This window comes from Atractosteus spatula, chromosome 9, assembly GCF_055471065.1.
Source record: "Atractosteus spatula isolate fAtrSpa1 chromosome 9, fAtrSpa1.hap1, whole genome shotgun sequence".
NCBI classification, from domain to species: Eukaryota; Metazoa; Chordata; class Actinopteri; order Semionotiformes; family Lepisosteidae; genus Atractosteus; species Atractosteus spatula.
Genome location: NC_142714.1, coordinates 6,756,053 through 6,779,099, shown reverse-complemented (window position 1 = coordinate 6,779,099; position 23,047 = coordinate 6,756,053). Strand labels below are relative to the sequence as shown.

Below are 23,047 nucleotides of genomic sequence, written 5' to 3'. Positions count from 1 at the left end.
GACCAAACGTCTCACAACACGTTAATAAGCCCTGTGGCATAACCCAGTAGCCTAACTCAATAAAACTCAAAAAACGCAGTGTAGCTCATTGCTCCTTTTCTTTTGCACTGTTGTAGTTCTGAATAAAGTTATTACATCCCTCTAGGTATAAAGCAATTTATGGATCACGTGTCGTAGATAACAATAGCAATTAGGTTAAGCGAGGTTAAAGCTGGATGGCACATCTGCACCATGTTAACTGTAGCAGCAGGATGTCCTGACAGATTTGAGTGTCCACTGTGCACATTTCCACCCAAAGCTGTTCTCCCACAGGCCAGTCCGACCAGGAGAGACACATTGCCCATCTGCTTGGCCAATGTCTGGGCCTGTCCTGGCCACTGCACAGTGAGCACAGGAGGGAAGGCCACTACACCGATACACAACACAGCACTGCATCCCCAATACCCTCATTCATGGCGTCTAACACCCACAGAACTACTCCTGATTTTTTTTAAACCACTGTTGAAAAGGTCTGAAAGCAATCACATTTTTATTTACATGATTAGGATAGCAGGGCTACCACCCCCACTCTTAAGAGTGGTCATCTTTCATGACTGAGGACCTCAGCTAACTGCTGCATCTGAGAGGCGTAAAATGAATTCTGTAACCATGAGCACGAAGGTGTGGATGGCCTGAAAGCTTTAAAAAAGTTGAATGCTACATCACAGCAGTTTGATTTTCTTTCATATGTTCACATCAGGTTTGGTATAGTCGCTTTTGTGTGCATCAACATCAGTAACAGCAGGACAAAGCACACACAGTCACTAGCTAGGAAAAGCAAGAATAACACACACACCTGTATCTCTGTGACCGCCATCTTCCGCTTGCAGTACTGGCAGGTCTCCTCCCGGTATTTGCACTTCCAGTTCAAGTGCTCAGGCATGTCCTTCCTCATCATCTTCTCCTTACATTTACCAAGGGGGCAGGGGACTTCAAAATATGGGCAAGCGTTCAGGTGCTCCTGCGAAAATCAAGACGACAAAGACATGACGAGGGCAATTCAAACCCCCTTCATACCCCTCCAGTCTGCCGCTGTCCGTCATGTAAAAAAAAAAAGAGTCTGGGCGAGAAAAAGAGTTGACTTGAACTTCTGGGAAATTGAGGAGCCCAGGATCGTGAGGAGTGACGTCTTCTTCAATATGAAGTAAAGATATGCAGGTTGTTTCCCTGTTAGAGCAGAGTGCACGGCAGCTGGAAGAGTCATCAGGGTGACCATGACTGACCCCCAGCTCTACGAAAATGGTGTCAGTATGTCCAGCTATCCGATTCGAAGACTGTGAACTGTGAATTGCAACGAGCATCTTTACATGGACACCGATCTAGCTTGGAAAAGTGCAGCTGGATGCTCATTGTCAAAGCAATTCGTGGCCTTCCTGCAAGCTGGAATCTCTGAATCTGTCAGAGCCCTCTTGTTCCTATGAACGCTGGCTGAGTGGTCCACAAACAGTGCCCTGCTGTCAATTCGTACAACAAACAACAAACCACTAGGTGCAGATTAATTACCGATTACATTTCCTTTAGCAATCTGTCATGGTGAAGCAATCAGGACAGTCCTGGTTATTTTATATTGCTGCGCACCTCGTCATCTGTCTTTTCCGTATGAAAGTCACCAATGATTCTGATCTAGACTATCTGACTTAATTGCCATGTGCACTGTCAATCGGGTGATAATGGAAAAGACTTTGTGAGCTAACTTAATAATCATTAGTAAGATAAAGGAAATAAGCTACTATTTCAAAATCTACAAATGTACTTGGGTTCTCTTCTCGTTCCAGCCAGTTGTACAGCCCGAGAAAGCGTGGTGCAGCCAGTTCTTACCGGATAAGGAACAGAGGGAAATCCACCCTCCAGTCACCCCGACCTTTTCAGACATACCTGACCTAGCCAGCCTGCCACAACCTCAGCCTGCACGCTGTGGGTTACTCTGAACCGGCAGGGGATTTTGTTTTAAATATCATGGACAAATTATAATTAGAGAGGAAATGATTCAGTTTTCTTATTAGGGGGGTGACGTAAAACATTTTACATTCAGCAGCCCAGGCTGGAAGGAAGTGGGATGAGAGTCTACAGTGGCCTGCCCTTTAAAACCACCTGTACAGCAGCGAGAGTTTACAACACCTAACCACATGGTTCTTAACCTAGAACAGTCTGTGGTGGGGAGAATCTGGTGGCTCACTTTGAAAACACAATGGATTAGCTCTTTTCGTTGGATGCCTGGAACAGCTACAGAAAAACTGCGGCTTCAGAAGAACATGAGTGTACAAATTCCTAGTGGTCCGAGTTTTTTTTAAATAAAAACATCTTAACACTTACCCCCAAAGTTTCTCTCCATTCCTCTTGGTGAAGGCGCTTGCATTATGGTTGCTGCTGAAGCTGCACTAAAAGTTTTTCTAAAATTTCTTTTTATCATTAATCCACTGGTAATAGCCACACTGATTTAACTCTCTGCAGTACGTAGATGTCAAGTACCCTCTAAACATTTGGAATAAGTGTGAAATTATCACAGATGCAATATACAAGGTATAAGAGAGGGTCTCAGTCTGCCTCTAATTTTCCTCTTCAGTCTGGAACCTGGAATGCCTCTGCCATGCCAGGAGAACTCCCACGTCTTAATGTCCCAATCTGGACCTCTTCCCACCCTGTAAGCGATCTTAGACTGCTAATGAAAGCACAGAACTTACCATAACGTTTTGTAAACTCATCTGTTCTTTGCACCCGTTCTTTTCACTCCTGCAGTACACCTTGAGTGCCATAATCTCTCGATGGCAGCACACGTCCCTAAATATCTGGAGAAACAAATAAGAACGTCAATACAACTTTCGGAACTCGAGCATAATAGAAACCTTTTATTAGTAATTAAACGAACAACTAAACTGAAGTCCCTAGAATAGCTTCTAACCCTCAGGACGTATGCGGATTCCAAGATACTTATGATATACATATACATATGCAAAACTTGTGTTACGAAAGCGGTTCAATGCTTTTTTAAGTAAAGGGGGATTTTTGCACATATTTGACATTCTGAAGCATAATTACATCACAGTAGAGTGATAAGTTAATAATATTGCAGGAACACAGAGACGGGCGTAGAGTATTTACCTTATCTGCAAACAAAGGCTCATCGTCTGCTGGGCACACTGCATTTGGTTTGCTGATAAAGAAAAATGGTAATTGTTGTTAGAGCAATATTTCTACCGCAGTGGTGAGCAGACCTGGTCACTGAGTGACCTCTGGGTCACTTAATTCCACTGCAAGCGGTCGTTTATCGAACCACTTATTTTCCATATTGACCAAACTGCACATTTCTCCCTGTGCTTTACGCAGGTGATGACTAAAACAGACCTACAAATCCCTGGAGACCTGCAGGCCTCTGCAGGCCGAGTTCAGGTCTAGAGGCCAGTGAAGCCTCACAGGATCTCATGTCCAGTCTACTTGAGACAACTTCACATTCTCCAGACTTAATACTCTTGTAATGTAAGGGCCTTTTTTGTGCATCTTTCCTCCTTTGCCATCTTCACCAGCGTATTTCAGATCGAGCCCTGTACTTTTCTTAATTGCAAAGTTGGGATAAAAGCAAAAGCAATAGGCTATGGAAACAAATTAAGCAATTTGTTCAGAAATCTGTAGCGGGATGTTGTCAGGAAAAAAAAAACTGAATGAAAGGGAAATTACAACATGCATCATTTCCTTAGAAATGCAGACAGCATGATCCCGAGTGGGTGAACTGGAGTCCGGCGTTAGGCTTCAGACGGTATCCACTGGGTATCGTCTGTGTTTACGAGCACCTTTATAAAAACCCATGCAGGAGCACGCAGTCCCTCACGCAGAGCACAGTAAAGAGCGCACGTGTGCACGTGTGCTTCTTGGCTCTCCGACCACACACACAAACCAAAAGCTCTGAATGAAACCCCCCCAGTATTACACTGCAGGCTAGTGGACAGGTGTCAGGTCATGGATGAAACACACCCAGCCTTCCCCAACGAAGCCGGAGCTGCAGCGCCCGGCGAGAGCCCCTCACCTGAGCAGGTCTGTGACGCAGGTCTCGCAGAAGCGGTGCCCACACTCCGTCTGGCGCGGGTTGCACAGCACCAGCCGGCAGGACTCGCAGCGGTACTTGTCCTCGGGCGGGAGGACGAAGCGGTCCCGGAACCCGCCGTGCGGGGGCAGGAGGCCCGGCTCGGCCCAGGCCCGCTGGGACAGGGATTGGTTGGGCAGGGAGGCCAGGCGGTGGTGCAGGGGCACCTGCAGCTCGCGGGGCACTTCCGCATTCCGACCCGATGACATGACCTGCGGGCGACGGCACACCAGCGGCTTTGCGTTAGACAACCCCCTCGCATGGGCCACTCTGACACGAGACGGCTACCGGCGACACCCTCAACGAAGAGGCACACTTGACCTGAAGCGCCTGCACCTTATCCTCGTGCACAGAAAGACCGTCTCCGTGCACGGGCCTTGGCTTCCTAGTGTCAGGTCTAAGAGCCGCAAGAGGGGATACATTCCCATCGACGGGGCAAGACGTCTCTGAACTAAACCCCGAATGCCATACCAGTACCAGAACCAGAACCAAACTGGGACCTCCTCGCGCCCGAAGGGTGACTGAGAGCGGTGTGCAGAGGCGAGGCAGAGATGTGATGCATTCGCCCTCATCTCTGAGGATCTGATTATTCAGCAAACAGAACTACAGCGCCTGCAATGCTGTTCTAGTCATCCAATAATATAAGATGAACAGGCTATCGAAGCGCATCTGAAAACACCTGTTCAGCAGCAGAATCTATTGTGTTCACAGCGGCCATGCCACTATCGCCAACCTGCAGACAGGGTGGGGTAAAGAGAGTGGAAAAAAACTTATTCAATGTTAACAAGCTGTGACAGCACTGGAGGAACTGGTCTGTGTCATTCCTGTGTAAAGAATCCACACTGTTCTTCTTTCTGGTTGTGAAACTCCACACTAAATGCGATATGTTCTTTCTTGCTAGGCCACATCAATACCCCATGACTTTGAAAAAAATCCTGCCCCGGGAAAACCCTACCTTACATTAATAGACGCGTGCTGCTAATTTTATCCCAGTTCTGATTAATGTACGGGCTGACAGGCCCTGCGAGTAACTGGAAATAACACTCCTGCAGGCTGCATGGACATTCTCTTGCTGGTTCAGGTACTGGACTACAAGCAAGACTGTTGCATTTCTAAGTCTTTAACCTGACTATGCAGAGATACTGGACATCAACTCCTCGGGCAAGGACGACTCGTGTCAATGCTCTGTTACAGCACTTGGGTTGGTTAACTACTAAAGAACTCCAGTTCTTTTCACAATTCAAGCCATTCAAAATCCTCAAGGGCACTGACAAAGTCAAACTCAGCAGACGTCTTCAGAATCAAGAATGAAACACGCACCACAGGACACAGCTGGAAATTACGTGGAAGTGTACTTAAAACCAATTACAGGAAGTGCTTTTTAACCCAAAGAGCGGAGGGATGATGGAAGAAGCTTTTTTTCCAAGAAACAGCTGGATGAGATCCTTCGATCATTTAGCTAATAACTAGCCAAAGGACTAGAAAGACCAAAAGGCCTCATACTGTATTGTAACAGATTTCATGTTTCTTAACTTCAGGCAGAGAGAAAAACGTGGCATCAGCTAAATCCTAATATTCACCAGAGAGAGCTCTGGCCAAGCATAACCAGCATGCAAGCTCTGTACCCACAGACCCATTCCATGGTGGAAGGGGAATTTCTTATTCATCACCAGTAGGAGCACAAGTTGCCAGTAAACCTACGGGAAGGAAAAATGTTGCAGCAGGGCATGGTACCTGACATTTAATTATTTCTTTTTTTTGCTAATGTGAGTACTGAAATGATAGCTAGAACGTACTTCCCACTACTTGCTCAGAAGAGAAGCTACCTGTTACAGTAAATCACTGGAGATAATGTTGAAGCACTCTTTCTCCACTCAGACAGGAAGCATGGCCTGTCCCTGTGCGTGAGTGACATTTCATATTTCTATCCACTGTGCCCCTTACGGGCTGCTGCATTTGCATATCCCTTGCATCGCTTTCGAAAAAACACCTCTAATCAACAGCAACAGAATCTCGGTCTCAGCGCCCAGACGACTTCACTCTCTGTATCTCGTGCACTTAACGGGATTGGTATTTAAAAGCCGCTGATGAACGAGAAAATAATCTATATCTATATTCTGCATAAACACAAGTGTATTTTTAAAACCGTGCGCTTGGGCAGAAGAGACTCGAAGCGGAGATAGGAAAGGTGACTCAGGCTATGAGGCTTAAAACCATTCTCAGTGCAGTCAGGGGGCTCTTAGAGGAAACATGAACTCAAGTCAATTTTTAACATTTTACAGCGCTATAAGTCATACAGATGGGAGCATAGCTGTCTCTACAATCTTACCAGCAGTTTCAAGAGTACAGTACAATGCAGCCTCTGAAAGGGACACATCGCACGAATAGCCAAGACAAAGTTGTAAATGCGCACGCACCAGTCTTCCTCCAAAAGGCTAAATGAAAGTCTCAGGTTCAGCAGCAACTACTAGGGTTGTCTTCTAAAGCCTAAAATAGAACACCTACTCTCACCACTCTACTGTCTTAGCTAAAACAGCATGAATGTAGTTGCAGGCTAGAACTTATCCCAGTATCTGTAGAAATAGACAGAAAGGATGCGACTCTTTGACAGCATGCTATTCTGTCGCAGGGTCACACAGCAAAGCTCATCCCCATTTTTACGGCTTTGTCGACTGCTGCGTTGGGGGTGAATTGTTTTCAGGAAGGATGCGAACCCACAATCTTCCCGGCGGGAAGAGCCAGAGCCTTGACCCAGTGCTCTTCTGCTCACTGTCCTGCGTACAGGCAAGGGCCGGCATGATCCGAGCTCTGCTAACGGTACCTGCACCCACTGCATCCTGACGGGAAGCGGCCGAGTCACTTAGGACAAAAGCGTCTTCCAAATGAACAAAAGTATAGTGAACAGAAGTGCCAGCAGAAAGATAACAGTTAGGAAATTCATTTTTGTACACTCTGTAGGGAGCCTACTGGACTCTACATGGGCCCTCAAAAGAGCTAATCAGTCTCGCCCGATTTTTTTTTTATTTGCACGGGAGTGCAAGCCCTGATCTCGCTCAGGTGTCTGGTCCCATTATTCCCACAGTCACACTACAGGGCACAGACCTGTGGATACGTCAAACTTCATCTGATCCACAGGCAGGGGTTCACAATGCACATGGTGTCCTGTACCCCACAGGCCTCCCCATAACGCCACCTCAGTGCTGTTTCCTCCATTAGCTGCTGCAACTAAACTATGAAATCTGTATTAGAGAACTAGGGTTTTATGTCTCTTCTAAAAACAGCACAATAATGATTCCACAAAGGGAAACAAAATGCGTTGGCATCCACTGAATTGCACAAACACCATTATCCGCAGGGCAGGCAGTGAATCTCACTCTTGACAGTACATCACCCGGAAGAAGTGCCTTGCCTGGGCCAGAGGACAAAGAGCACCCAGGGGGCACAGAACAAGCCTGCGGTACTTTGAGAAACTCACCCCCAGCCCAGTCTGCAGGGTGTCCTGCCCAGCCTGGGCACGCGCCACACTGTCTGATGGACCAACGGGCTCCAGAGAGCCCTGCACAGACATTCCCGCGGTCCAGTACGCTCTTCTGCTTGACTCCATTTTAGCTCCCAGATCCTCAACTGACTGTCGGTTCACCACACTTTTGCATTTCTCCCAGGACTAAGTTGAGCCGGTCATTGAACCCCGTCTCCTGCTCCTTCTTCTCTTTTGTCAAAGATATTTCTATTTCTGTGATGAGGCTTTGCTTGTGGTGGAGAGCAAATCAAAGAGGCAGGTGGGCAGGAGACCTTGAAATGTTGACTTCAACAACAGAAGGTCGGATCTTTATCTGTGCGCCTGTTTTTTTGTTTTAATTCCAGCCCAGGTCGGCAACCTTCAGACAGAAATCTCCTCCAGTAGCTCTCACTGTGCTGTGCTCCTGCAGCTCCACATGCTAAATGTGGTCCTGGATCAGGTCTCCATCCACTTTTATCTCACTGCTGAGGAAAGTCCCTAATTTTCTGCACAGCGCATAGCAGAAAAAATTCCACCTAAAGGGAGAAGTTGCCTCGCTGTTGACACTACGGCTGCTCGCTGTGGCCTGAGCGCGGCAGGAATAGGAATGTCCATCTGCAGTTTGACGGAACGCACGATTTCTCTTTACAGAAAAGACCGCCTGGGTTTTTGCACAGGAACTTTCAAATGATTCAGTTCAAGTACAACCCCGACTCCAGACTATTGCCCTTTTCTCATATCAATCTATTCGTGTGTGTAAAAATACCCACTTAAACAAAGTCCCCCTCTCAACCTCCAAAAACAACTAAACAATCCCTGAAACAGACCAGATAGCAAAGCTCAGTCTATGCTATTAAGACTCCTTACAGTATGGAAGGAATATCTGTCAATATTGAGATTCCAAGCAGTCAGGTCCTCTACCTGTTGTGTGCCAACAGTTTCTTTTAATGTACGCGTCTTACTACAAGGGCAGAAGGGCAGAGATATGATTGCCCAGTATATAAACGAGGCTCCCAAACACTGTGTTAATTAGTAATCACAGTCAGTAGTCAATACTGCACAGGGCAGTTGCACTGGTCCTACCCTGCAATCACACCTTTGCACCTGTCCAAAAGCAATCCAGTACAGCTCTGTAACAGACAGAATTTAGTTACTGCTGACATATTGTAGGAGAATTGAATTCTGTAATATCTTTCATGGAAAAGGGGTGCGTTTCCATGAAAAGCCCCAAAGAGAGCCGGGAATGGTGAAAAGGTGGTTTCCAAGCAATAACAGAAAAAGGGATCTCCAGGCTGGGCAGGCGCACTGTGCTTTCAATTTCACTAATCTCAAGGTTTCCCTCCTGCATTAAACCTAGAGCGTCCTTTATTCCACACACTCCAGTAGTGCCGAGGACATTTTACAGGAAGTACATGTACACAACACGCCCCCGTCCCTCCCACATCCCTTAGCTGCCTCATAAAGGAACAGAGCAGCCTCCTGAAATGAACAAGAGTAACACACAAGACTGAAGTCACATTAATAAATACCAGACCACATGCAGCATCAGAAAGCCCCCAGAATTAGACAGGTGTCTCTGCAGCTGCGTTTCAGCACTGATCTGGCTGACATTTGCTTCCAATATTCCCCCGATGGCTCGGATCAGCTCTTGTTTCGGCCGGTTATGTTTTTTCACTTTTGCTCCATACAGTAAAACGTCGACTCCGTTCGCTGTTACCAGGACAGGACCTTCAGCGGGACTCCTGCCCTTTCGTTTTCCAGAAAGGGGTTTGAAAGAGAAAAGGTTGTTCGGGTTTCTCTTTCAACACACAACTGACACCGCTGTTTTGTTGTTGTTGTTTTTCCCCCCCCTCTTCCAGAAGAAAAGCACTCCGACGCCTTCAGAGAAGCCATGTGCAAACTCGGGCCTGGCTGATGCAACACCCCAAGAATCCCTGGGCTCCTACTCATTTCAGAACAGCCTTCGTAACTCGTTCTCAGAACGCGCACAAGTGTATGCAAATTATTTTCAAAAGGACCAAAAAGGTGTTTTTTTTTAAGAAAAGCAAAAAAAGAGAGTAAGAACGCCACTTTTTCCTGCCATTTTGCATTACGACCTTTTGCCCTCCAGGAACAGGATCAAAATGAAAGAGAAGGGAGGTTTCCCCAAACCCTGCCTGGGTCACGCATCTCAAGACGATAATCACTGAATGTAAATAAGCAAGCCTTTCTGGTAAAGTCCCTGAAAGCTTTTGCCAAGATAACCAAAATAAAAAAAACTGGCCCAACAAGCTCACCACCCCCCCCCGCTGTAGCAGAAACATCCGATTATTCAGTTAATTCCATTCCCATTCCCTCGGTTGATTTAGCATGAACCCAACCCCGTGCAAATTCCATGGAATTATACATCCCTATCTCCGCTTCTCTCAGGGCTCAGGAGGGGAGCGCAGATGAGAATCACGCCCCGAATCGCAAACCACTACGATCATCAAACGCCGAACAAAATTCTGAAAGAAAGATATATCAGCACGTGGACGTCTTGCAGAAGGCACAGACCTGTTGGGGGGGGTTCTCTACAGTGAGCAGGGCAACGGACCGCCCATCAGTAATTTACCTCATCAGAATGACAACGGACTCGTGGCGGTGTAGAAGTTGGTACAGTATGTACCAACTTTGTTTGTTCCAGTGGCTAGTGTAACAACAGAGCAAGAGATCAAGGAAGGAAAAGGGCTCTCACTGTCCCGGCAACCCAGGGTCTGTTGGTTTCTGATCCCGATGAACGCGTCACAAGGGAGCTTCAAATGAAACTCAGGAAAGATCTCCAGGGCCTTCCAAGGGGCTGGACTTTAGGATCAGGGGTTTAAGCCGGGGTCAGATTACTAGCCAACTGCGATTCCCGCTGAGGGTAGGGTGGGATAAGGTGGACCAGGGCTCAGAGCTCTGGGCACACCTCAGCCTCTGAAGTCTCCTGTGCACTTGCAGGCACGATGCTCCCTGAGGCGCCCAGATCCGAGCGGGGGGAAAGTGGGAGGGACAGAGGGCTCTCTGGGAGTGTGGAGACAACACGCAATTCCGCATTCCTTTTTTGGAAAAAGAGAAACTCTTTTAATGTCTAAATGTGTCATTATGGGTTTCGTTTCAAACCCCCCACCTACTTGATTGAACTGATTAATCAATCCTATTGTTTGTAGCCCTGAACTGCTAGAGCTTTCTCTTTTTTTTCATACGCAGTTTAAAGCTTGCACCTCTCCAGCCACTGAGAAGGATGACAAACTTTAGTCAAGCACACCACTATTAAATGTAGGGTCTGTATGAAGTAACCGGAAATGAAGAGCAACTGGAATGTGGACCAGGCCTGGCAATGTTGTGGGTCAGTGGCAGCATGATCCCACAGGATTTCTAGTTATCTTCGCTCCTTTAGTCGTTAAACACTCAGGGGTAAACAGAAGCCAAGAGATCAAGTAATTAGTCCAATTTCCACTCAGGGCACACAGATGGCAAGTGGCGTTCTTGTACCAGGGGGTAACAGGGTGGGTTAGCAGCGGCCAGTCAAAGGGCAGGCATTTTGTCCTTCACCTTCAGCTCAGCCACGCTGTCGAGAGCCCCCCGGAGTCTTTCCACTTCTCATTGGGAAAACACAAACGAGAACAGACCCTCGGCCCTCCGGCTTGTTCCCCCGAGTTCAACAAAGTGCACCGGTTACCTTTCTGCCGTTGCGCTGCAAGTGCAGTATATGGGAAAACCACAAAACCAAGAGATTAAGCCGCTACAGCAAACTTGAAAAAAAAAGAAAAAGAAAAAGAAAGGCTTCCTGGCTGGGCTCCAGGATCCCTGGCAGGCAGGCAGGGGGAATACCAGCACCGAGGAGAACTTGGCGCTGGCTCCTGCGGCTGCGGCCCACAGGCGGCAGACTGAACCGCTTGTGCACGTGCGCGAGGCAGGAGAGCGCCGCGGGCTCGGCGGGAAGCGCGCGCCCGCAAGACGGGGACCGCGGCGCGGCGATCCGTGCAGAAGATGCAAGAGGCGCTGTAGGGTTTAGCCCCCGAGACCCCAGAGATACAATGCAGACGGGGAAGAGAGATCTACGGGACACTACAAAGCCAGCAGTCCCTTTCACGGGGAGGCAGCTTTCCAAAGGCTTTGTGTGTGCGTGTACAATCTCCATGGGAAAGAACAATTAGCGCCTGTATTTCCAAAGCTTTTTTGCGTTGCATCCAACCACTACTATTCTCCTGGTGCTCAATTTCTTTATCCATAAAATATGGATATATGCCAGAATTATAGAGATCTAAAGTCACAGAGGTATCCAAGTTTCACAGCTTGGCTGAGGTTGAATGTAATTTACCGGTGACATACAAGCCTGTAGGAACCTGTGAGGTGTTACACAAGTTAAAGCTCCTTTTCTCCTCGAGAAATCAAACAGTTAGACTGTAAACGTGCTGGGAAGAGTAGCATGTCAGCACTCAGAAGCCTTTCATTTCAAAAACACTTAATCGCATTTAAGGAGTATTTCAAGTGCAGTGGTGTGTCCTGATTAGAGCCTACAGGTGAGTCAGCAGTAGCAAAGCACATGCAGAGTTATCTTCAGCTTGATTTTCCTTATTAATACAGTTAGCAGCTTTTAAAAAAAAACACCTTAAATTTAAATTACCTTCCTCTTCACAAAAAGTTATTTTTCAATGTCTCATTCTACTCTGTACAGTTCTAGATTTCGGGATATGTGCACTGTCATTCATAAAGAACTCGGAAGACATCAAGACTCCCTTTTTCAGATCACTGAATAAGAAAACAAAACAAGAGCAGAAAAAAAGTTTCCTGCAGTGCTGACTGTTCTGCTTACCTCATTTCAGTTTCCCTCCAGAAAGAAACCATGACACACTTCACTGACAAGACAGGAAGAAGTTCTACCTTTTGGTGGTTACCTTGGCAGCCAGGCCATATCGCAGTTACTAAAGTTAAGAAAAAGGGGGACTCAGCTCTTCCCATTAAACGGTCTTCCTAGATCCCAGTAACACCCCAAAGGATATTCCTGCCTCCCACAGCTCTGCAAGGCAGATCACACCTTCGTGGAGGTGCTTGTAAAGCACCCTCAAACGCTCAATCTACGCTGTTGGAATACAATGTGAAATAACAGGCAAGGAGTGAAATAAAAAAGGTGCCACAAACATACAGTGGCAATTCAGACAACACAAATGGAAATTTGGAAAATGCCCGTGGAAGACAGAGCACAGGAAGCACTTCTTTCATGTAAGGGGTTGTGGGAGTATGGAACAAGCTACACAGCCATGTTACAAGGCCAATACCCAAGCTTTTCTCACAAAATGGCTGAATGTAATTGACTACCATCAAATGGGTTAGAATGGCCGGCTTTCATTTTTAGCTGTACTTATGTTCTTAGAATCCTACATAAAGCTCTGTTTATTATATCCACCAAATTTCTGCACCCCTGTATCAGGGCTTATGGACACTTTGAAGCTGTTGTTAATTAGGTGTATGTAACTGGGCAGTTGTCCTTATGGGGGGAGTTTGGTGGTTCTCTAGCAACCAATTAACCCTTATATGGCTCTATAGGAAACCAACCAAACTCCTGCCACAACTGTGAAACAGTGTACCTGTTAAACAAAACTTTGTTGTCATTAGCTTAGTATAATAATTCAGCCTGGTGTTCCTACTACATGCTGTAACAGCGCTTGCAGTAATTCCAAAAAAACATCACTCATGTCAAGAGCTCTTGATTTTACGATGTTTTCCAGAGTTTTGGTTTACTTCGTATTTTCAGAGGCTGAAAAAAAAAAAAACCCCAGAGTGCAGAATCATTTTTCTCCTTATAATATGAGTGTGTGTGGTTTCCAGGCTCGTCGCCATGGAGACCTGGATTCCGAGGCCAAGTTTAACAGCCGCGGCAACGCCAGACGTCAACAAGAGCAGGACAAGAGCGGAAGAGTTAGCGAGTGGCCACTTCAGGGGCGCGGGTGACTTCTGCGAATGACAGGTAACCCCCCTTGCCCTGGAATAGTGACCTCTGTAACTCCACGACGTTTCGCAGACCCTGGCAGGCCTGGTCTATCCCCCCTTTTCTGCCACTCCCTCACCATCACCCGCAACGCTGAGTCACCTCCGCCCCTCGCGTGCACGTCGCCAGAATGACAAAAGACCCCGACCCCCCCCCCAGCCTACCTTCAGCCATGTGTGAAGTCAAAGCTATTGAGGGAGAAATACAGTAAAGCCTCGGCTTAATGGATTAACGGGGGGGGGGTGGATGTTCATTGCCCGTTAAATCACGAATTATTTTTTTTTCAGCCCCCAAACACAATATTATATGAAAAGTATATATAAACACTATATACAACATGTGCATTATGGATCTTTTGACTCTTTTTACAAGTGCAATCGACACAGTTAATGACAATTGTTCCTCCATCCTTTTGTCCTAAAAGCACAAGCTCTTTAGTTCATGTGTCATTAACAGACCGTATAAAGTCCGTACCAAACACAAACAGCAATGGACATACTCCTATAGGGCACCATTGATATCCCTGAGTTTTAAAACCTTTTTGAAAAGTTTATTTGACCTTGTTTTACTATTGGTGCAAAGTCGGTTATTTCTTTCTTTACAAACAGAATTTCCCTTTAGCAGATTTGATTAGATAAATAAAAAACTGAGGGTTTACCGTAATACAATAATCCAGTTGTTTACACAGGCTGGCTATCTGGGATGGCTCATACCCCATATTTTGCCTATAGAATGCAAACACTAAGTAACAGCACGCCCCGAATAAAGAGACATTTTGTACTCGTTTGCAAATGGTAAAAATGTTACTTCCAGTCCCGCCGTCCAGCAGAATCCTTGGTTTGTCTGAAATTAAGTCTAGAAATCGTTCTCTATGCCAACTAGCTCTGATTTTTAATCAGAAGACAGATAAAAGTCAATCACTGATTAAATGCTTTCTGCTGTGTTTTTTTTTTTAGATGACACACTAGGAAGCCTATGTGAAGCGATGGATTCCAGGAATGAAAGTTTTTATGAGAAGTAAAATTAATCAGCTGTGATCCCGAGTCAGGAGAACAACAAAGCCGTTTCTTTTTTTTTCTGTAAGAAATTCAGGAAGTATAAACAACCCCCCCCAGGTGAAGGAAATAAAAGACAGAAAACTCCTCTCGTGACGTCCTGCGGTATTTCCTTCAGGTTTTGGGCCAGCAGAGGCTGGAGGGGCAGCTCAGCTAAACAGTGTGCAACACTCCACTGCTAGTCCACCACTGGTGAGGCAAAATGCAGTGTGGGACTAGGAAAGGGCATAATATTGAGGAATACCTGCACTTTCTTTCATCATGGCTGTTGTTTTAAATTTCCCTCTTAGTGCAGTGGTACAATGACACACAGATAATTGCACAACCCTGGTCCAGGTTTTCCTGGCCTGTACTTAACTTTCAATAGCACTGCGCAGCTCTGGGACCAATAACCCAGTCCTAGCGCTGATCTCGACACCGATACAGGTGGAGGGGCTTGTTGTTTTATGGGAAGCCGTACCCTTTAATAAAACCAGCGCTGCTGACTACTATCAGGAGCACGGGCAGACATCTGCTTCAGACCGCTCGTGAGGATAGTTAGGAGTTTCCGCCTCAGAGGGAGATAGGGAGGCAGCGGTGTTCGAACCGACCAGGGGCTGACAGCCCCTCCGCTTGCAACGTTGCGCATGACAAAATATCACTCTCGCAGAGCTGCTCAGAGGAACACACCCTGTACTGCCACAGGACCTGGAAATACCATGACACATCACTTTGTCTTTACAGTACTCGCTCAAGCACAGAGCTATGGCCCAGACTAAACAAGGGACTGCAACTCCCCTTCCTACTGACTTAAAACGAAAAAAATGTTAATGACTCAGGGGCAGAAAAGGAATTCTCTCTCTCCCTTTGACGCCTTGCGCTGACGTTCTCCTTCAGGATATCCAATTCCCAGGACGGTGCCACAGAAGGAAAGGGGCGTCCGTTCACCCACCGCGAAGTCTCTTAGACGAGCATGGCCAACAACAGAGGCGGTGTGGCTAGCTGCACATGCTTGGTAGCCAGGATATACACATGTAGAAGGCAATTCTGCCTTGTGGACTGAGAGCCATCCACAGCCTGTCGCCACAGTCCAGTGTCTGGACTGAAGGAGTCCACGGCCTTTAGCAAGACACAAACTAGCACAGCTTTGCAGATCCCAACCCAAATGGTTTTGCCCTTGTTATTCTCCCTGAACAACCCTACTTGTGCCTTTTTTTTTGGGTGAAAAAGAAAAACCAGGCAGCAGTGTGTGCAGGGGTGTTCAAAACAGAACACGTACACCCCAGTCATCCGCAGTTCCTTGGGTTTGTGTGTGACAGGATGGCACAGGTGCCTACCAACACCGACAGCATTTTACCAAAATGCAAATCCCCGTAGATTAGCATGATAAACTGCTGTGTCGTCTGTAAATACTGGTACCTTTAAGCCTCTCTGTGCACTCAGAATCAGGGGATTCCCATGGACTGCGTCTCTGTAACGGATGTTATTTTATCTGTACAGCCCTGAGCTGCAAACCTACAAATGTGTAAAAGTGCAACAGTGAGTCTTTACCAGGTCCTGAGGATTCTGGTCAAATGCATAAAGAATTGATTTGATTGTATTAGCTTTTTTAAATTATGGTACATTTACTGTATATTATGTGCATGCTTTAAAAAGCAAAACTCCGAGCTTTTAATTAACCCATTTTAAATTATTCTATGGCTGAATGTTTCCTGTGTGTGCATTTAAATCTGAGGCAATGCAGTTGAGAAACTGTTACAGTTAATTGCTTTTGCTTATGTCTTACAAAATCCCAGCTTCAGACCACACCGTCTGAAGTCTGAAAAGTAAAACAAGACAAGTAAAAGCACGTGATTTTCATAAATCTCTTACCGTATTACCTGTTTAATACTGTATCTTCAGGTTTTAAAAAGTAAGAATTTTCACATGAGAAAAAATCATTTTTGTTAATCTATTTCTTGTTGAAGCGCACGAAAAATAACATAGCCAGAGATAAATTAAGACAGGGTGCATTTTGCCTTTTGCAGTCGGTGCTGGTTGGGGAAAAGTGAAGTGATTTCCTTCCAGTATAAGATGCATCCAAGCCTTTCTCTGGAACATTGGCGATATGGGAGGAACAGTGCAGTCCATTAGGAACAGGGCACTTACCTTTCTAAGAAAGCATTGCTTGTTGCTCGTACAGTATCTACACATACCCTTACTGCTGTTCCAAGACACTGCGGCTCTTATTAGAATACAAATAATAAAACTCCAGCTCACGAATTTCTCCACCATCACGGTACATCACAGGATCTACTGCCAGATCCTACACAAGCAGCTATGGGCACAGCAAACAGAATTCTTCACACCTTCAGTCACACTGTAAAGTGCTGAGGAACTTGAATGAGCATCTACTTACGCTAAACGCTCTGACACAGCTGCTGGGGTGGGAAAGAGAGGATCCAGATTTCTTCAAGAACTTGTGACCTCTTAGTCCAAAGGGCAGCACCTGCATCTGCCGAGTGTGACAGAAAGATCACAGGATACTGATGTTGGGTGCAGCTAAGTGCACAGAATTTAACGCTACACTTTTTTTTCCAAAGGAACATGTTTACGCTTACAAAGCGAAGACAAACAATTGTAACGGGAAATCTGCGCATCAGAACGTATGCTCTGAGATTACGGTAAGGACAACACCCAGGTGTGACAAGGTTTCGCGTGATGAGGCGTCTCTCCCTTGCTCTGCAATGCTGTGGCCACAGACACGTGGAGACTGAGCTTCGCACAGCACAAGCTGAAGGAAGGTGGTTTAAAGGCACATGTGAAACGATCCAAAATATTTCTCCTTTATTAACAAAGAGGTGAACGCTGATCGCGTTCATTACACCTGTTGTGCACAGATTCTGAGAACAAATCAACTTCATGATTGCAAAGGATGCTAAAATAATGTGAGGTTCAGGACTGTGTAGGACTCTATAGTACCCAAAAAGTCCTCAATACAGCCAAGAGGGAGAAGAATACATCCTAACACCGTTACACCTGCTTTACACCTGCTTTACACCTGCTTTACACCTGCTTTACACCTGCTTTGCATAAAGAGCTGTGAGCCAGCGAGAAATCAGGCAAACAAACATGAATTAGGCCCAACTCAGGAAAACAGACCGAACTACAGTTCAATAACCAGCTCGAGATTCACACACAAGAATATAACTTATTTTTTTACATTTCAAACAAACCAGTAATTGGGTTGCAAAAAAAAAAACAGATTTCATGCGGGCTCCGGGGACAAAGTAGGTGACGGACTACTGTATGAGAGCAATTTTCATTTTACTCAGACTGCGGCTGTGAAGAACCTCACGGAACATTGCTCTTGTTCAGAAGCTGTAGGCCATGTTCCGCTCTCAGATGGAATTAACACGTTCTAGTTATTAGGTTATCTAGTTATTACCACTGTTCGGTGTGTGAAATACAGTATGACATCCTTCCTGTCTTTTACCACACCAGGGGTAGAATAATTGCACAAACAAATTTTCCACCTGAACCTGGGAGTTTTTTTTCATGTTTCCTTTGCACGCTGTTATTTCATCAGTCAGGTGTGTGGATAAAACAGCTATGTCAATTCTCTTCATTCATTCTCCACAGAATGGACCGCTCGGCTGAAGCTGTCGGCTAACCACGGCAACACAGACCTGACAGACCGGAGAGCTGGGAGAGCCTCACTCACCTCATCACCTAGCCAAACTTTCAGAAGGACAGGAAACCAGCATTCAGTATCTTCTTTACATGACCCATCACCTGCTCGTAACCAGAATCTGCAAGCCGCCATTCACCCCCCTGCTATAGAGCAACTTTTGTGGGTCTCCGATAGAATACTCTGACAAACAAGTTAAACAACATGCTTCCAATACTTAACCCTCCCTGTGGAGCTTCCCTGGAGATAGCACCTGGGAATTAGAATTGTCCATCCCATTCTATCAGCCCGTTCCGTCCAAGAGCTGACTAGCCTGGACAAAGCCACCACAGACTCTAACTTCCTGGGAACAGGCTTGCAGTGTGAGACACCGCCATGTTTAATCTCTTGCAATCGTACGAGTCTGTTACAAAAACTGGGGATTTTAATGGCGGCTTGGGCAGGCAATGAAAGCGATTTTTGCTTTTTAGAGACATCTGCGATTTAAATTTAGACTTTAAAACTTGGTGTGATAAGCATTTTTTTTTTTAAATCCCTGGAACAGCAGTGAAACCTCCCACAGTAGTCGGAATGGTCGACCATATCCTGTGCATGAGCTGTATTCCGTAAAGGCAACTTATCTTGGAATGGCAGCTCCGGGAGTCTGTGCAGCGCTGCTCACGAGCGATGTCAAGGGCAGGGGGTTGACAGCTCCAAGGGCCGCGAATGTCTCGGAATGACAGGGTCAAGGTCAAGGTCGCCAGGAAGAGAACACACACCAGCCCCGTGGGCGGACTTCGCCCATGAGAACCACAGGCCTCTTTATAGCGCAAACACCCTTTTCTCCAGACACCAGCCTCAGAAGCTGAGATTTGACAAAGGGGGACAGGAGGTAAACACTCATGTCTGGACTAACTGTGCTCGGGCGGACTTTGCCCTCTCTTCCCAGAGGCATCTTCTGACCCCCCTCCCTCTCCAAGGCTGCGACATTCAGCTTTACAGCCTAAAGGCCATGTTTGTTCAGTGGACCCCCCTCAGTAGACCTGGTCTAGCGCCTCCCCCGCTCCCTCCTCTCCCTGCGCTGGAGTGACACCTACCAGCACTGCTGTAAGGTGCCATGCCACATTGCAGAGGGGTGCCGTTTATGTGGAAGAAAACTCCAGCAGTACCATTCATCCAGACTCCCGACAGAATTCATCCAGAGACGCTAGCCAAGCGCTGCTCTAGTTTGCAGCTCGATTACAGTCCACCTTACATCAGGTTTCCAGCCTTTGTCAGAAATACCTCAACAGGCTAGCTAGCATTTACCAGAATCGGACAGTTTCCAATCACTACCATGGTCTGAGAAGTAAGAACAAACTCGAGAATCGCACAGTTTCCATACCTGCATTTCATTTTCCACTGTGGGTCTGGGAGAAGAGGTGCAGTTGTTCCAGCAATATTCTTCCTAATCTGAACTCCTCGCTTCAAAAGATCTCTGGAAATACTTCATTTTGAAACCACACAACACATTAACTCTACGGTTAAAATGTTTCTTTCATATCCGTGATCAGCTGAGGGAGCCACAGTTAAGCTCAGCCATTCCTGACTCTGCGCGGCCCTTCTGCACGGGCGATATGGCTGAGATGAGAAACTGCACTGTAAAGGGTACCAGTGCAACAGCTTCCTGCAAAAACTCCACATAACTGTGCCACTGCACTAGTCAGGCATGCCAAGAAGTGGCACCAGTCACATATCCAGTTTTGAGAGGACAGAGTAGACATGGCTGTCTTGTCATCTGCTGCGTTCTGACTGTCCTTCATGAAGACCTCAACAGGGCCTGTATCAGCATGTCAGCAGGGCGTCTTCCCAGAGGCCTGGCCTGTGTTTGATTCAGCTCAATGAATGAGGTGGGCTGACATCTCCTGGGGCCAAGGCTCTGTGGGATCCAGGGGACTTTTTCACTGACCCACGTCGCCACATCATCCCTTTTCCTGCCCTCCTCCAGTTTACAGGGCCCACAGTCTGATGTCAAATTCGCTGTGAGACCTCACCAAGTGGTCGACTGTGGCACAGAACTGATACGGGCCATGATCACCGCACTTCCTGCAACTGGCTGTAAACTGCTTTATACAGTGTCCCCTGAACAAGGACCACATGGCTGATCAACCCAGCCATCAGCTGGAAAAGACTGCGTACTAATATACCTCAGGGCCCAACACTCAAGTGGACTAGACTTCACCACTTTTACATTTTAGTACATTTTCTTTCCCTGGAGGAACAAAGAAAATGCATGATAACTGATCAACCGTCCCCCGATAAACTTATACGAGGTTCTTGACCTTTTGAAACTGTCCACACCAGTGATACATGCTTTACGAGCTGCGCGGGTTTAATTATCAACAGATACAGCAGCACCAGGCTACATCATGTGCATGGCCACATTCTCGCAGGTGCAGAAGAGGGCAGGCAGCTGCAAGAAAACACACTTCTAGGATGCGAGCTACTCTCCCCACACCAGGATCTCCCAGGTTAGCGCTCAAAACGAAGTTTCCGCTTTCGGCGAATGTACTCCTGCAGACATCCCAAATTTATAAGGCCACATGGGAAGAAACAAATGAGGTGATATTGCATGTACCAGCTCCGTTAAAGCAGCTCTCTCAGAGTAAAGCCATTTCACATTCAGATTGCAAAGACAGGGGCCAAAGACAAGTTTTTTCACAACAGGGGGTCTAGTCCTCTTTTGTTGCTTTTATAATACCCCTCGGTATAGAATTTAATCTACGAAGAATAGATAAAGGCTGAACAGAGAAATTATTACACAGTCCTGCAACAGTACATTGGCCATCATCCCTTCCTTTATCTATCAGTTGCCGTATATTCTGTTCAGGAGTAATATAACTCCCCTGCCACTTTACTTACCTCTAGATCATATTCTAGACCGAGAGGAATTATAAAAGCCACAAAAGAGACCCCATGCCGTGAAAAAGCTCGTCTTTGGCCCCTATATGCTCTTGTTCAGATTGCTGTTGCAATTAGACCGTAATTAATGATGAGAAGATCTTCAAAACCAGTGATTTAATCAAAATAACCTGTAACATCTAAACAGCTACCCGCCAACGAAAGGAAAGCTCTGACACTCAGGACGTGTGCTCATGTGTGTCGAGCCCCCGGAGAGATCCACACGTCCACTGTCAGTCAAAGCAAACCACACTGTATACTTCCACGTCAGGGAGGCACCAGACCCAAACCATGGAGACAGTGCTCTTACAGTTTTCACTCGATCAGAAGGAACGGTTCCCAACCAGACATACAGCCGCGCTTTGGTCCAAACGCCCCGTGTAATCCCACACTTTCTGCTGGATATCTACACTCAAATTCCTTGCCGTCTTGGCAAGAAGTGGGCCCTATGAAAATCTAAACCTTCCACTGCAAGCACAGAAAGAATTTCATAACGTGCAATATGTGTGTGTCTGTGGGTGCGTAGACAGGGCAATAATTTAGATGTCTACTTACTGTTGCAACTTGTCCCAGAGGATTTAACTGCGACTCATTACGAGGTGGCTTTTATCTAGTTTTAACTTGCCACTTATTTATGATGTGCTGCTCTGCAGCCTGTCTCTGCTCGGCGCAGGGAGTTTTGCTTTCATTTGGAGAAGGGGAATACCTCCCAGCTCAGGAGGAGCATCAGCAGCAGCAGCTCCATCAAGAGCCCAAAGGTCCTGTACTTCCCCTGTGACAGCAAGGCTGAAAGAGTGTGGGAACGGAGCCAGGGGTGGAACATTCTTAAAAAACAGAGCGGACGGGTGAGGGAGTTGGGTCCCTTCTGCAGCAGAGCACACAAGAGCCAGTGAATGGTGGGTATGTCCTCTGGGGCCACTCTTCTTTAAGCTTCTTCAAATATGCAAAGGTACCGTCGACGGAGATTAAAGAAAAGATGGGGGACTTTCCTGATCAAAGCACACAGAACAAATGGAAGCAGGTTTTTCGGGGTTCTGAGCCCCCTATATCCGTCTCTTTCAGGACAGAAGCACCCGAAGGAGAGGGACTCTTGCAGCGTCCAGGGGGCTGCTACTCAGTTGGTGACACTCTATACAATAGCTATATAATACAATAGCTATACAATAGAGCATGTTACAGTCCACACACCTGGAGGCGTCCAGGCTAAATAGCAATTAAAGGACCATTGATGTGCACTTGAAGGACTCTAGAAAGCACAGCGGGCACAACTTTCCTAAGGAAGTTTCAGGCATCGCAGGAAAGCCCAGCTCTTGCATTTCGGAGCACTGCTGCGTGCTCAGCCCCACCTGGGAGCACGGCCTTCTGCAAGGCCACAGTCTTCTGTATTTGACTGGCTGAATAAGCTCTAGATGACCAGGCTGAACTACTTCAGCTCTTAACTGGACGGGTTTCATCGCTGGTGTGCATGCCGGGAGCAGACCACAATATAAGGGGCCTGGTAAACTCCATCCTGCATCTAAACCCAGCTGGCACAGCTGTGCAGGGGACAGCTGAGCCCGAGGTCACTGTAGCCCGGCCCGGCCCGGCCCACTCGCTGCACACCAAGAGCCCTCGCCTGCATGTCCCTGGGGAGCCCCCCGGTGGACCCCTCACTCAAACCGCGGTCTGTGGACAAGTGAAGTGGCGTAATGGGAGACACCAGTCCTGTGCTCCATCAATCAGCAGGCAGCCGAGACGGAGACTGAAACAGACGGCGCTTTGTGTGAAAATGTCAGTGCTTCCCCGCCACTCATTCTAAAATCACAATATCTTGGGTTTT

General features: G+C 46.8%; 1 protein-coding gene across 2 annotated transcripts in view; it reads right to left on the bottom strand.

Annotated features, from left to right (window-relative positions):
• traf3 (TNF receptor-associated factor 3) overlaps positions 1 to 23,047 on the bottom strand; it is a 37,067-nt gene that overhangs the window by 12,811 nt on the left and 1,209 nt on the right. Inside the window, exons 1-5 of one of the 2 annotated variants that reach the window (XM_088926001.1) lie at positions 7,590 to 7,726; positions 4,058 to 4,326; positions 3,139 to 3,190; positions 2,721 to 2,825; positions 836 to 1,000 (exon numbers count right to left, since the gene is read on the bottom strand). In XM_088926001.1, coding sequence (XP_088782127.1) covers positions 836 to 1,000; positions 2,721 to 2,825; positions 3,139 to 3,190; positions 4,058 to 4,326; positions 7,590 to 7,718 — 720 coding nt within the window. In that variant the 5' untranslated portion in view covers positions 7,719 to 7,726. Of the gene's footprint in view, positions 1 to 835; positions 1,001 to 2,720; positions 2,826 to 3,138; positions 3,191 to 4,057; positions 4,327 to 7,589; positions 7,727 to 23,047 lie in introns of those variants that run through there. The other variant, XM_088926000.1, reaches the window with a different exon arrangement.